The sequence below is a fragment of the Solanum pennellii genome, chromosome 4 (assembly GCF_001406875.1).
Source record: "Solanum pennellii chromosome 4, SPENNV200".
In the NCBI taxonomy this organism is placed as follows: domain Eukaryota; kingdom Viridiplantae; phylum Streptophyta; class Magnoliopsida; order Solanales; family Solanaceae; genus Solanum; species Solanum pennellii.
The window spans coordinates 71,419,736-71,434,642 of record NC_028640.1 but is presented as its reverse complement, the minus strand read 5'-3'; the positions used below and the strand labels follow the sequence as shown (position 1 = coordinate 71,434,642).

General features: G+C 33.4%; 4 protein-coding genes across 4 annotated transcripts; 2 read left to right on the top strand and 2 right to left on the bottom strand.

Annotated features, from left to right (window-relative positions):
* The first annotated feature begins 740 nt into the window (after nucleotides 1-740).
* LOC107015886 (40S ribosomal protein S21-like) lies at nucleotides 741-2,872 on the top strand. The gene is made up of 4 exons (XM_015216313.2): nucleotides 741-883; nucleotides 1,683-1,776; nucleotides 1,861-1,993; nucleotides 2,567-2,872. The coding sequence occupies exons 2-4, from the start codon at nucleotides 1,727-1,729 to the stop codon at nucleotides 2,630-2,632; spliced, it is 249 nt and encodes an 82-aa protein (XP_015071799.1). The 5' UTR covers nucleotides 741-883; nucleotides 1,683-1,726; the 3' UTR covers nucleotides 2,633-2,872.
* A 735-nt stretch (nucleotides 2,873-3,607) lies between these two features.
* Nucleotides 3,608-5,283, top strand: LOC107017139 (40S ribosomal protein S21-like). The gene is made up of 4 exons (XM_015217412.2): nucleotides 3,608-3,799; nucleotides 4,165-4,259; nucleotides 4,333-4,465; nucleotides 4,990-5,283. Exons 2-4 carry the CDS (start codon nucleotides 4,210-4,212, stop codon nucleotides 5,053-5,055), a joined length of 249 nt encoding a protein of 82 aa, XP_015072898.1. The 5' UTR covers nucleotides 3,608-3,799; nucleotides 4,165-4,209; the 3' UTR covers nucleotides 5,056-5,283.
* Nucleotides 5,284-5,615: 332 nt separating this feature from the next.
* LOC107017260 (leucine-rich repeat extensin-like protein 5) lies at nucleotides 5,616-6,844 on the bottom strand. The gene has a single exon (XM_015217524.2). It carries the CDS (start codon nucleotides 6,800-6,802, stop codon nucleotides 5,720-5,722), a length of 1,083 nt encoding a protein of 360 aa, XP_015073010.2. The 5' UTR covers nucleotides 6,803-6,844; the 3' UTR covers nucleotides 5,616-5,719.
* Nucleotides 6,845-8,597: 1,753 nt separating this feature from the next.
* LOC107017189 (purine permease 3-like) lies at nucleotides 8,598-9,945 on the bottom strand. Its single transcript, XM_015217459.2, has 2 exons — nucleotides 9,089-9,945; nucleotides 8,598-9,011 (listed from the first exon to the last, which is right to left on the bottom strand). The coding sequence occupies exons 1-2, from the start codon at nucleotides 9,791-9,793 to the stop codon at nucleotides 8,649-8,651; spliced, it is 1,068 nt and encodes a 355-aa protein (XP_015072945.1). The 5' UTR covers nucleotides 9,794-9,945; the 3' UTR covers nucleotides 8,598-8,648.
* Nucleotides 9,946-14,907: the final 4,962 nt, after the last annotated feature.

Sequence of the window (14,907 nt, the reverse complement as noted above, 5' to 3'; positions counted from 1 at the left end):
TAGGTATTAGCAATGTAAAAGGATTAAATACATGCGTTAGCATGGTAAATACCAAATTACCTATCAAAACTCCTTTTACATTTTTTTTCACCATAATTATGAAGGATATTTTTGTAAATAAATATTTTTATCCAATGCATATTATTTCTTATACACCAAACAAAACAATGCATAAGAAATAATCTAATGTATAATTAATGCAAGCATAGTTAATATAAACATTGTTAATATATTCTATTTAACATTATTTTAATACAATCTACCAACGGACTCCTTAAAGAGTTTTGTTAGTTACAACTTGAGGAAATGACCAAAGTGATCCTTAATGTATGAGTAATGCTTTATTTTGATCCTTAATATATTTCATTGGATTGAAATGGTCCTTAATGTACAACAAAAAAAGTTTATGATGCTGGAATTTATGGAGTTCTTTCTTTGAAGCTCACAATTATATTTAACACCTTCTTTTAATATATCCGTTAGGTTTAGTGTAAAACACTAAAATAAACTCTTTTTGTTATACATTAAGAATCATTTAGATTAAGTGAAATATATTAATGGACAAAATAAACTTTTGTTATACATTAAGAACTATTTCAATCGATTGAAATCTATTAAGGACCAAAATAAAGAATTACTCATGCATTAAAGATCATTTTGGTCATTTCTCGTTAAAACTTGCAAGAAATTCTTCACGGGTCTTTCTTAATTGAGTCGGGTCAGGGTGGGGCAAAGGATCGTTTTTTTGTAATTGCGCCAAAGAACTAGGGTTATTTAGGTCAATCAGCGCTGGTTTAGGGTTTCTGCTATAATAAACCTTTAAGCCGTAGCGCCGTTCGTCTTCTCCAAGCACATCCGTTGGTGTCGTCAGTCAGTCTTGCAGGTAAAAAGCACAGCTCATGTTTCTTCTCCTTTGTATGATACAAATTCTGTAGTGTATATCGAATTTGTCTCTTTCTTTTGGATATATAATTCATTATTCATGTTCGTGTCATCAAGCTTTGTGCTGGAATTGAAAATTGTATTTCCTGTATAGCATAATTGATCTATCACCATAGAAGAGGCTGTAAATTAATGCCGTCTTTTGTTTGAAGCATTAATTACATTTGTTAGTTACTATTTGTATCCTTTTCTGATTGTGTTACGAGTAGTTTGCTTTGCAATGTTACTATTTGTATCCTTTTCTGATTGTGTTACGAGTAGTTTGCTTTGCAATGTTTATCTTCACTTTGCTGCATTTCTCTTCAACCATCCTGGATGGGCACAATTGGAATTTCTTTTACGAATTCGAAATTTTGTTTGTTAAGATAAATGACAGAATTCAGATTTTATCCCAATATGTGATCATTAAACCCTACATGTTTCAATTATTCAGATTCTAAAAAACAATGTTATCTTTTTGTTATCAAGCCATCTCTGTATTCACACTTCCACAACAGGTACTTGATCTCCAAATCTCAATGGCTTGAACTTTTGAAGTATATTAGTATTTCATTTGATTCAAATTTGTATAATGTGAAGCTGGATGGTCGAATTTTAAATAGTTTTACTACTTTGCTTCCGAATACTTCTATATTATAATCTATTGTGGAAGTGTGAATCGAGTAGGTTTGCTTACCTATGAAAGAAGAGACTCTTTTGTTAGTGAGTTGCACTTTAACTTGCTTTCTATTTAAATCCAGGTGTTTTCCACTTCTAAATCTATTTGTGTAAAGCCACTGTCAAGATGCAGAACGACGAGGGACAAAACATGGACCTTTACATCCCTAGGAAGTGGTATGTTTTTCTTACTTCCCAACACTTTTGACTAGATTCAGATGTTAGGTTGTCCTAGATTATTAATGTACATTTTGGATGCAGCTCTGCCACTAACAGGCTGATAACTTCCAAGGATCATGCATCTGTTCAGCTCAATGTTGGCCATTTGGATGAGTCTGGCCGATACACTGGCCAGTTCACCACTTATGCTCTCTGTGGATTTATTCGCGCCCAGGTAACTTCCTTGTTACCTTTGAATATCATGGTAGAGGAATTTGACCTTCGGATTGTTCTGAGTCATGCCAAACTGTTCGTTTCTGGGTTTTTTGAATTACTTGTTTTCTAAGAGTGAACTATTCATTGTGCCTCCTGGGCCTTGAAATGCATAACATATCTTTGTATGTGTGGTGAAATGATTGCTGTTTTCATGGCTCACTAACCTGAGATGTGACTACCTCTCATGCCAATACATCTTGCACAACTGGAGGTGCACCTTCGGCTTGTTTTCTTGTCCCATTCTTCTTTCTGCAAAACTGAAACTGAAAATTGATCATCATAACTAGCTTAGGTATACTTTAAAAGTAGTATTAGCTCTTTGTTTATATTGGTGGTTGGCATTTTGCTAGATTAGTATTATTCCTTGTCAAAAAACTTTACAGAAAGAGAGATGCTTCTTTTTTAGATCTATTATGTGGGTCTTCTTTGCTGGAATATTATCTTAGGATCTTGTTATGGTGATTTATGTAGTGTGCTTTTGACATTCATCATTTGTCTGTTACTGAAAATGACTTGAAAACACTTCTTGCAGGGAGACGCCGATAGTGCTCTTGATAGGCTCTGGCAAAAGAAAAAGGCTGAAGTTGGACAACAATGAGTTTTCTATTTGGTGTTACCATTCTTGAAAAATGAGAGTTTTCAATTTAGTATTGTATTACCAGCAGTTCTCTGTTTAGTGGCTGTTCTGTTTTATGTTTAAAGTTCATTATCAGACAAATGGAACTTGCTATTAACTTGATTTTCTACCGTTAAAAGATAACTTTTGGAGATAACAAATATGTGCTGTTGTTTTAATGAATTGGCCTGGTTCATGAGCCATTTCTTACGTTGCTATTTACTTTGCACTAAACTTGTGCTTGTTGGAACGGGTTTTATGCTTTCTTCTTGGTGTTTTGATTTTATGCCTTTCTTTCTTTTTTAGTAAGAAATGATGGTGGTTCTTGGGGCAGTTTTTGTGTACCTCAACTATTCCATCCCACCTGTGTAGGTACCAAGTTATTACACAGAGTTGAAAGGCTATCTTATATGCTTTTAGTACCTATTGGTGTTGCAACAAATTATCTTCAGGCCGAGGAGTAGATGTCTTGCTCTCAACTTAATAAAATTCTCTTCTTAACTATTTTGGCACTCTATTTTTCTTCATTTATCAACACAGCTATAGGACTTCATATGTGTATGTGTTTGTCCCTTGGGTAAAGAAAAGGATCTTGCTGTCTGTCTTGATCCTTTGTCCTTGAAGGAGTAATTAGTTAGATTTTAATGGAAGTCAAACACGAATTTGGAGTGATTTTATGGTAAATAGAGACTTTTGTATGTGGGTGTTAATGGTGAATATGCTCGGAATTGAACTATGCAAAATGATTCAAATCTACTTTCGAACATGTAATAGTTGATGATCTGTATTTAATTAAAAACAACTGTGAATCTGGCATACTTTTAACCACATTGAAATTTCAAGACTTAAATTCTATATGTTTAATATAATAAATATCAAGAATTCTTATAAAAACGACAATCAAGCAAAAGAAATTGGTCACCATCAAGCATTTTTAATTTCATCAAAATATTTACTCAACCAATTATTCTTACTAATACATAAATTCCTAAACATTTCATCCATGGTCAAAATTGGTTTTGTAATTGCACAAAATAACTAGGGTTATTTCAGTTAATCCATGCTGCTTTAGGGCTTTTACATTCCAACCATTAACCAGCCGTGGTGCTCACATTCTTGGCGTCTGTCTGTCTCTCTTCGAAATTCCAGGTACAATCTCGTTCTCGTCTCCCGTATTATCTCTGTAATATTCTGGGGTTATTGATGCACGTTTCATGTTCATGTAATCAAGCTTTTTCCTGCAATTTAGCACCATAAAATGCTGTATCTGAATTTTACATGTGTACTTGAGTAAGATTTTAATCTCCAAGCAAGTCTAGACATTCGAAATCTCTTGATATTTTATTTGATTCAAACTGGTATTAAGTAGAATTGGATTCTCTAATTAGTTATCAGTTTTGTGGATGCCCTTTGAGAATGTTGAAATACTTCTAATTACACTTGCTATACATGAAAAAAAAAAATATCTAATTCTGTTTCCTTAGTGACATGCCATCTAATTTGCTTTTCTGCAGGAGCTTTCTAATTTTAAAGTCTATTCGTTTAAAGCCATTGTCAAGATGCAGAATGACGAGGGACAGAACATGGACCTCTACATCCCGAGGAAGTGGTATGCATTTCTTACTTCCTAATACTTTCAATTAGGGATAGATGTATAAAATGAACGTGCTATTTGGATGCAGCTCTGCCACTAACAGGCTGATCACTTCCAAGGATCATGCATCTGTCCAGCTCAACGTTGGCCATTTAGATGAGTCTGGCCGATACACTGGCCAGTTCACAACTTATGCTCTCTGTGGATTTATTCGTGCCCAGGTAACTTCATTGTTACTTCTGAATATCATGTCAGAGGAATTTTACGTTTGGATTGTTTTGAGTCAGCTTGTTTTCTGTACCTTTCAAATTGCATTAGTTTACGAAGATTTAAATGTTTATTGTGCGATGTGGACTCTAACAATACTCGACTTATCTTTGTATGTGGAATGAAATGGTTGCTTTTCGTATGGCTCACTAGTCTAATGTATTTGTAGCTATAATGCCTATACATTTGGACTTTTTCTTTTCCTATTCTTCCAGCAAAACAGAAAATTGAGCATTTGTAACGTGTTTTGGTACTGTAATATAATAGCATTATTAGCTCTTTGCTTGTATTGGTGGCTGTCGTTCAGCTACCTTTATCATCCCTTGTCAAAAACTTGTTACGGAGAGATCACTCTTTTATAATTCGGGTATACACGATTCTGCTTTTCTTGATTTATTATCTTATGATCTCTGTTTCAATTCCTTTTGACATTCATCATTTGTGTGCTTCAATAATTGACTTGTAAACACTTTTGCAGGGTGACGCTGATAGTGCTCTTGATAGGCTCTGGCAAAAGAAAAAAGCTGAAGTTGGACAACAATGAGAGTTTTCTATTTGCTTTTATCAATGGTTAAAGTGAAGTAGACTATCTTTTTCTCTCTTTGATATTCTTTCCTGATTCTCCCCTTCAACCTTCGCTTTTTCATTTCCTGGAATCGAGCATAATGTGAGTCATTTGTTTCTAAACTTTTGTGAGATGAACTAGGACCATAGCCGTAAAAATCTTATTTTTTCTCACTGCATAGTTAAGGTTATTTTTGCCTCTTAAAAACTGCAGTTCTCATGTCAATCCAAATCTTTGCGTTGTGCTTCTGTGGCACATCCTTGATGCATTTCAAGACCAAATAAAAAAATTGCAAATTTCTCGTCTTGAGAAACTGTAGTGTCATTATCATATACAAATATAAACCATTAATCATGAAATATTCCATCATTACGTACAGTAGATATCGGTGATCTTATTAAATTCCTTGCAAAATTCCAAACTGTGTTCAAATGAACCAGTGATAATCTAATCTCAAATACCATAAATCGCCTGTTTTTCTTCTTTGCCATATTAAATTAGTTGTCAGTTAAGACCACGGGATAGTATAACATGAAAACTTTACACAAATAACATCTTTATTAGAAGAAAAGGGGTACAAGATACAAATATTAACAATCAAATAATAAAAGAGTCGTAGCTTTATGTATCGGCATTATATATATCAACAAGAAGCTGCAGCTGGAACCATGACACGCTTCTTTTTCTTCTTATATAAGTAAAAGAGAGCAATAGCAAATGCTATGAAGAAAAGACCCCCGATTGATACACCTACAGCGATAATTGTAGTGTGTTTTCCGCCTCCCCCTGAAGGTGGGGCAACATCAATACTATTACTTGATGGTGGAGGAGGAAAGGTACTTGAAGGAAAAGTTGGTGAGGGAAGTGGTGTTAATGCTGATGGAGGTGGACTTAGTTTTGAATAGGGGGTTGATGGTGAGGGCGAAGGAACTTTACCACCATCTAGTGGTGACGGTGCCAACCTTGGCGATTGTGAGTTTTTTGGTGGCATAGAAGGTGGTGGTCCTGGAGATGAAGTTGGAGATTGTGCGGCATTTGATGGTGAAGAAGTTGGTGAGGGCGGAATCTTGGAATTGTTGGGTGGTGAACTCGGAGTTTGTGGAGGTGAAATGGGACTTTTGGAAGAGTTTGGTGGTGAACTCGGAGTTTGTGGAGGTGAAATGGGACTTTTGGAAGAGCTTGGTGGTGAACTCGGAGCTTGTGGAGGTGAAATAGGACTTTTTGAAGAGTTTGGAGGTGAACTCGGAGCTTGTGGAGGTGAAATTGGACTTCTGGAAGAGTTTGGTGGTGAACTCGGAGTTTGTGGGGGTGCAAGAGGACTTTTTGCAGTGTTTGGTGGTGAAGTCGGAGTTTGTGGAGGTGAAATAGGACTTTTGGAAGAGTTCGGTGGTGAACTCGGAGTTTGTGGGGGTGAAAGAGGACTTCTTGAAGTGTTTGGTGGTGAACTCGGAGTTTGTGGTGATGGTGGAGGACTAGGAGGAGGAGCATTGGTTGATCCAGGATTTGAACTTGATGGAGGCGAAGGAAATAATGGTGGTGGCAATGTTGGTGGTGTGGGTGGGTTTGAAGGTGACATATTATTACCACCTCCGGAAGGAGTTAAATTTGGAGGTGGGGTTATAGGTGCTGCCACCGCCGGAGGTGGCGGTTTCGGATTATTCACCGGCATAGTAGGTGGAGGCGGAGAGTAATATGCATAAGCCATTGCAATGCGCTTATGAGACATTTTTTTCTTCCAAGAGTGCTTATAACTTAATTTTATGGGCAGCAGGCACGTCCAGTATTTGACTATATATAGTGCATTATATATACGTATCATAATTTCGTTCATAAAAAACTTTCGAACTTCGGTAAAAATGACATTTTAATCAACGTATTAATGTTTATGCTAACTTATTGTTTAGAGTTTATCAACTCTAAAATAATTGATTATATGACTTGCTTTAATTTTATAATAAACGTGGGGTTGTTACAATAATGATCATGGAGCAAAGCCACCTCAAAATAATAACTAATAAGCACATGCCAAAAAAAATATTTTAATTTGCATCAGATATTTATAAATACTGAATAATTTCTTTATTTACCCATCTAAATAAAATTATCAAGTCCACGTGAATTCGCAATCAACTCTAGATCGATCCTCGTGGTGATTATAATTTATATTTGTCCACAATCAACTCTAGATCGACCCTCGTGACGGATAGAATTTGTATTTGTTACTCTCTCCGTTTAAAAAAGAATTACTCTATTTTCTTTTTAGTCTGTTTAAAAAATAATGACCTTTTTTTTTGCTAACACTTTAACTTTAACTTTCCATGTGATTTTTAAGACCACAAGATTAAAGGGCATTTTGGTACATTTGAAATAACTTTAATTTAGAACCATAAGATTAAAAAATTTCTTTATTTTCTTAAACTCCGTTTTAAATCAAACTAGGTTATTTTTTTTTTAAACGGAGAAAGAGTTAAATATTATGGCTGCTAAACAAATCTAACGAAACTGAGTTGGTCCATGTGCCATATTCTCCGTTAAGGTAATCCAAGTTGTATTATTTTGCTCCACTTCAATTTTAGGTTTATAATTTGTGCTACCTAGATTTAAAAAAATAGACAATTGTTCCCTACTAATCATTGGTCAACAAAAATGGACAAAAGGGTAGTAGTTTGGAATCTCAATAATAGACAATGACTTAACAAATTATAGTGTTAAACGTTTTAAATTTAATAATTACATTCTAAATTGTAAATAGCTTGGGTGAAGAATTTTTCATTTCTGTGTAGGAGTCCAACTTGGGCAAGTTTGTCAGCCGCCATAAAGTATTATAACTGCTCTATAGCCATAAAATTAATCAATAAAACATGTTTTTGATTCAAATAATCATTTTAACTTATAATGGTATTTTAATATCATCCCATGATAAATTATCTTTTCCTTCTAATAACTCCAATGACAACATTAGGGCATACATAAAATTAGACGAAATTCTGCATCTTTTAACACTTGTTTAATCCATATATTTAGACTTTGATTTGATCTCATCCTTGAGGCAGAGAAATCTGCTAATTATTTCACAATTTATGGTACATTGGAGTATAATAATAATAATAAAATAAATTCTCCCACATCGACAAACAAGGAGTGATATTTTTTATTTAAAAATGATTAGAAAGGAACACTATTTGCCGAGCTTTGTAACATGAGCTTGTAACTCAAGTGAGGGCATTAATGTGGTGGAATGTTGGGCTGATCCAGAAGGCTGGACTTTGTGGGCTATTTTCTGGCCTGCCCTATCCAAGCATAGAGTTGGGCTATGTAGCCCAAGCGAAGGCATAGGCTACTTGGCTCCTAGAGTGGGGTGGATCGCGTGAGGCTGGTTTCACAGAGCAACGAATAACTCCCGCTCTGTGCAGTGGAAGGATCACGGGTCAGTGTTCATGAAGTCCAACAAAAACCTAATGGGCTGCTCCAACTAAACCACCATTTTTGACCTTAATGTATATAATATTTTTATCGGCTAGACTTCCAACGTAGAAATTATTCAAAACATCATACAAAATAAAATAACATACTTAAATCACAGAGAGATCAGTTTGATCCATTTCTGTTTGGGGAATTGGATTCTCTTCTTCCTCCCTCTTCTTCTTGTGATTTTGTTTCATTTCACCATAGAAATATGAAACAAATCCCCAAAGAGAAAGGAATATAGCTAGCCCCTTTGTAACTTGAAATGTTTCATGATATAAAACTACACCTAATAATTCAGTGAGTGGAAGTAACAAAGCAATCAAAATTCCACACAGCAATGATGAACCATATTGGACTACTCCAACGATTCCTAATGTCGAAAATTGCCAAATAATAGCACTCCATATTAGCACCAAATAATATTTAGCTTTTCCTAGCTCAAATTCCCTTGCCTCCCTCGAAATCACCTGCAAAAATTGCATCCACAGTTACCAAAACACATCATGTTTAGTAGAAATTGATAATAATTGATGCATATATGTACCTGAAAATCCTTGTTAACAATCATTCCAACAGTGCAAAAAGCAGAAGCAAAAATATTAAGTATCATTTGAATCTCCAAAATCATAATGTAAGTTACATCTTTTTTAGCCTTTATGTAAATCAACTCAAGTAGAGGCAGAGCAAGCCCTGTTGAAGCAGCAGCCAAAAGTGTCATTACGAACCCCAAAACATATTGTTTAGTTGACTCGCCTTCTGGTCGATCACTCTCTGCTCGTAGCGCTAAAGTTCCCGCTCCAACTATCAATAAAACAACCGCATTCACTGAATAGGAAGTCAGTTTTTGCTTTACTATAAGAAAAGCAAATACTACTGTAAATCCAAGTTGTGCTGCATAAATAACGGTTGAAGTAGAAACAGGGAGTTTCGCGGGTCCCCACGCGTAAAGATAACCAGCTAGACCGACTAGAATGCCTAACGCGGCTGATGATGTGAACTCCTGACGAGTTATACAGAAAAAGTTGGTATCAGAGCCCTGAGTTTTTAGACGGAAAAAATAAGCGACGATGAGAACAATGAGAACAATTGGCCATCCAATGCATGCTAGCCAACTCGAAAGCCAAATTCTTTGGCCACCGTGGAGGAAATAGAGACGTGAGATTAAAGGGCCACCACAATAGCCTATGCCAAGAGTGATACAATTGAGTACAAGTATAAATTTTCTCCATTTGCTGCTTTGATTATCCATTTCCAATTTTGTTGAACTTTGTCGATAATTATTGGTTCCATCTCGATTTATGTGAAAATATTTAAGTGTATATGAAATTTTTGTAATAAAAAATTGGTGAATTGGGATGGAAGGAGTGAAAAATCCAAATCCAAGGGTGTAGAGCAATAAATAATTGTAAGGATAAGTAAATGATTGAGGGCAGAGTCGTTTTGGTATAATTTGGAGACGGAACTAGAATATAGTTTATGAGACGGTTAAATTCAATAACTTTGATTGAAATTTTATATTTTATTTGAGACATTTATCGAGTTTGTGCAAGTTATTAGATTAAACAATATTTAACTTAAAATTTTTTTTGATAAAGTATAAATTCTGATTCGGTCTCGAACATGGGCTGGCATTAGCTGCTTGTTCTCTAAAATTTTTGTCACTCAACTGTTCAGTAATAAGCAGAACTTGTCTTGTTGTCTCATTTGTTTTCTTCATAAGCAACAAGACCATTCACTTTATTTTTTATTATTTTTTCTTTGTAGAATTAGATCATGATGAGGCTCATGTAATTATTGTTACAATTTGCAATAATACCAATTCTGATTTATTTTCTTTACTTCAAGATATTCCCTTTTTCACATACTAATGCAATTAATTTACCGTCATGTATTAGCATCAAATTAAAGTCATGTTTTTATAAGCCTGCAAACCTGCACAACTAATTAGGAATTCAAAATTATTAAGGAAAAACAAAGAATCATTTAACACATTTTTTTATCAATGCATAAATGTCCAAAGTTTGAATTTATGCCCATGTTCGATAATTTCCAAATCTTTTAAATTCACGAGTCTGAAGTTAAACTTAAAAAGGGCTAGGAAGCAGACCTAATAACATTGTTTAAGCCCAACAGAACCCAAAACATTTGAGCCCAACTATTTTTTCACTAAATAACTTGCATATTCTTTTGATATATGTAGGTAAATCTATAACCTTATTAACGTAATACAATTGTCACTAATTTCTATATTTTTTCATAGGAAAAATGTTGGTTTTATCCGAGCAACAAGATACTTGTCAACAGGTCTGGATTTAAAAAGGAAAATTTCATTATTTATCGATTTTTATACATTCGCTGCATATATTCTTAGTGATAATATAAAAATTATTCGTTTCTTTATATTTGAATATTTTTAACGAAATTTTTTACTAGACTATTGCTTTAACGATTTAACTATACACATGATCAGATAGAGGCCTCACGTTGTCATAATTGTAGATCGTGCCCCACCCGCTATTTGAGTGTTGTTCACTTATTTGACTTTTTGACATATTGATGATATTAATAGAGTTGACCTTAGGAAAATGAATGTACCTCGTTAAACCTAAAGCAAATGCAAATGTGTGTGCAAAAAAGATGATATTGTGACCCTATGAAATAATATTTGTTAGGTTTGATTGTCCAAGTGGGAGACAATGATTTATCTAGAATTTGCATATTAAATAAGTGCTTTTGGTTTTGATTGATCTATTGTATTTTGACACACTGTAAGGTACATAAGCTACTCCTTTTTTTCTTCTTTTTACTAGTTAATTTAACAAACGAATCTTCTTTATAAAGATTTAAAATCTTTGGATTTTCCTCTAATTTCATGATCAAACTACCATAGAGATTGACAATGGTGGGTAAAGTTGAGGTATTAAAAAATGTGTAGTTTGACTAATGCCTAATTAAGATACCTACCTCATAATTAACTTTAATTAATTTCAAAAAATGTATAATTGAGCAATATGTGAGCTAACTATGGATTGGTGAGTTCGAAAGAATTCAATAGCTTTTCGCAATGAGTAGAAGCCGTACTATATCAACAAAAAATTCTCTTTTTTTTTAAAAAAAAAACAAGTATTGTAGTGAGTTGGGAACCAAAATAAGCCACAAAAATATATAAGTAACCAAAATAAGCCACTATTTTAGTAAGTAATTAAAATAAGCTAAGTGGAAGAAAAAGTTTCACTATATCCAATTTTCTAAACGTTTTCCGTTACTTTCATAACGTTTATTTTTAATATATAACGGAACTTTTTCTTCCACTTTATAAAGTGGAAGAAAATCTTCCACTTTATAAAAAGTTACCTTTTCATCTTCACCTTCACCTTCTCTCCTTTTCCTTTTCATGGCTTCCAAAAAAAAATTCACTTTGAAGATGGTCCCAATCCGACAGTTTGAAGCGGTCCCACACTAAACAAATTGAAATTTTGGAGTAGCACAACCCGACAACATACAACTCATATTCGTTTCTTTAGGTGCAAAAATAGATAAGATTGCAGCCTTGTACATGTAGGAAATTTTTTTTTTTTTTTTTGAATGTGATTTTGGTTTGATTTACTTTCAACCTTAGACTTAATTTAGTTTTGGTTAGGAAGTCATCTAAATTCATTGATAGAAAACTTTAGGTTTACACGTCCTATAAAAGTTTCAATAGTAACACTACTTCAAAATCATATGAAAATAAAATAAAATAAATTAAGAGGCAGAATATCGTAAAATATAAGACAAAATAAAAGTATTTATGTCATAAAGTACACAAAAATTCATCTTTTTGTCTAGCTTTAAGTTGAAACATTTTCTGATTATTTTTTTTCCGAAAAAATATCAACAAATTTCCATAATTTTCCCACATGGTGGATTTTATTGTTTGACTATTTCTGCACCAATATGTGTCTTGACTATCAACATGCAATTGACTACTGTTCCAGGATTGAAGTGTTTCAAAGCTTCCACGAACCTTGGCAACTCGGCAAAAGAACACTCCCAAATACCATAGACTTTTTCAAAAGCCTGCTTGCGATCAAGATAGACTTTTCTTTTACTTACTGAAATGTCATATGCTTTAAGAACAACTGTTTGACAGTCTTTGATGGGAAACCTGAAATTAATAATAATATTAATTATCAAATAAAAAATGAATATTACCTTATTAAATAAAAATTATCTAGGGATAAAATTGTACCTTGGCGTTCTTTCTATATCAACACGGAGGACGTTAGCAATCATCTCAACATCCAAGTTGAAATGCCTTTCGCGGCACGTACCCATATCACATGTATGTTCTTTAATGTGTCTTCCAACTTTCCGCATGTTAGTATGTTTATCAATAAAAGAAGTTAACCTAAATCGACATCCTTGTTCTACACGCCTGCAAACAAGTCGCCATGATTTCTTTGTTGATTTAATAACAAAGCACTCCCTTGCTATGTTCAAATGTAGAAGTTTAACTGCTCTTTGCAACTGCTTCTTTGAATTGAATAACATGTCTTTTTCAATATAAATAGCATCATTCATGAAATCTTCTGGTTCATGCCACGTACGTTGTGATATATATTCATCACGTGTATCACCAAAGATATCTGGACCATTCGAGAGATGATCAAGATATGAATTTCATGATTACGAAACGGACTCATGGACATTGGTCTTGGCGATCGATTGAGAGTCAAAAAATCATCATCACTAGATGATGCCTCAAATGAAACATTATCTCCTGATTGCTCAGCATTAGGCAAATCATCACTATCACTAGCTGAAGGTGAGCCGTAATTAGGAAGGTCATGGTCATCGATATCACAGGATCAATGGGCTCATCTTGTGTAGTATTTTTCCTATATATGTAAAAATATATATAAATATTTGGCTCATGCAATTAACTTACTCAAATTAAAAAATAAGTGTTAGACATAGCGATAATCATCTGCATCAAAAGTAGGCGAGACATGAAAATTTGAGGATGTCCCAACATTTTCCGTCATTTCAAAGTGTGAGGACTGACCAAAATAATTATTTAGTCCATAACTTGGAGCAATATCCCTATCTTGCTGAGGTAAACCGCTATAAAATATATAATAATAAGAATAATAAATAATATAAATTAATAAATAATTGACAAAATCAACAAACAATAATTGAAACATAATAATTGAGCATTACCGATCACTATCATTGATAGTTTTGTTTAAATCAAAATCATATCGGCCGGTAAGAGTATTTTGATAATGAGTCATTTTAGAAAAGTAGTTACCGAAAATCCATCAATGCTATTATGATTTTCTAATTAGGGATGAACATCGACTGATAAAGGAGAACGTTGTTGACTAATCTTAGGCTCCTTCCTAACATAGATTCCAAGTATTGTTGACTTGATTTGATCTATATAGTCATTTGGAACCTTTAAAAAGTCGGTCAACTATTCGTCATTATAGATAATTGACTCTCCAAAATTTACTTGTCCTGTGATAAAAATGAAGTAGGGTATTTTCCGGCTATAATCAAATTATAATCGTACTGTTTATACCCATTTTTTAATAAATTGATGAAATAAATTTATGATATCGGACATTTATTGGATATTTAGCATTGTGTTTGGGAGGACAATTATAATAAATGGTATTTCCGTCATGTATAATTTCGCCATCCCAATAAATTGAAACTTTAACTTTAGGTGTAGAAGATATTTTTTTTAGATTGAAATGAACAAATATAGAAGATTTATGTTGTAGGTGCTATCAACTATGTATAAACGTCCTTAAATAGATTTTTCAGAATAAAATAATAAAAATACATAATGAAATATTTTTTTTCGTTTTAATGACATATCAAATCAATATAATTTATATGACAACACTGAAAAAGCTTCTTCAAGACGTGAATAATATTCTTCTTATAAAGTGTAATAAAAAGTTCCACTTTATAAAGTGGAATAAAAAAGTTCCACTTTATAAAATGGAATAAAAGTTTCCACCTTATAAAGTGGAAGAAAAAACTCCACTTTATAAAGTGTAAGAAAAAGTTCCGTTATATATTAAAAATAAACGTTATGAAACTAACGGAAAACGTTTAGATTATTGGATATAATGGAACTTTTTCTTCCACTAAGCTTATTTTAGTTACTTACTAAAATAGTGGCTTATTTTGGTTACTTTTATATTTTTGTGGCTTATTTTGGTTCCCAACTCTATTGTAGTAGTAATAATTTTCTCTTATATCCTTAAATTTTAAAAATCCAAACCTCTAATCTTTGATTTCAACTCGTTAAATTGAGAAAGGCAAATGGGTAGATATAATATATTCCTATAATATATATAGTAG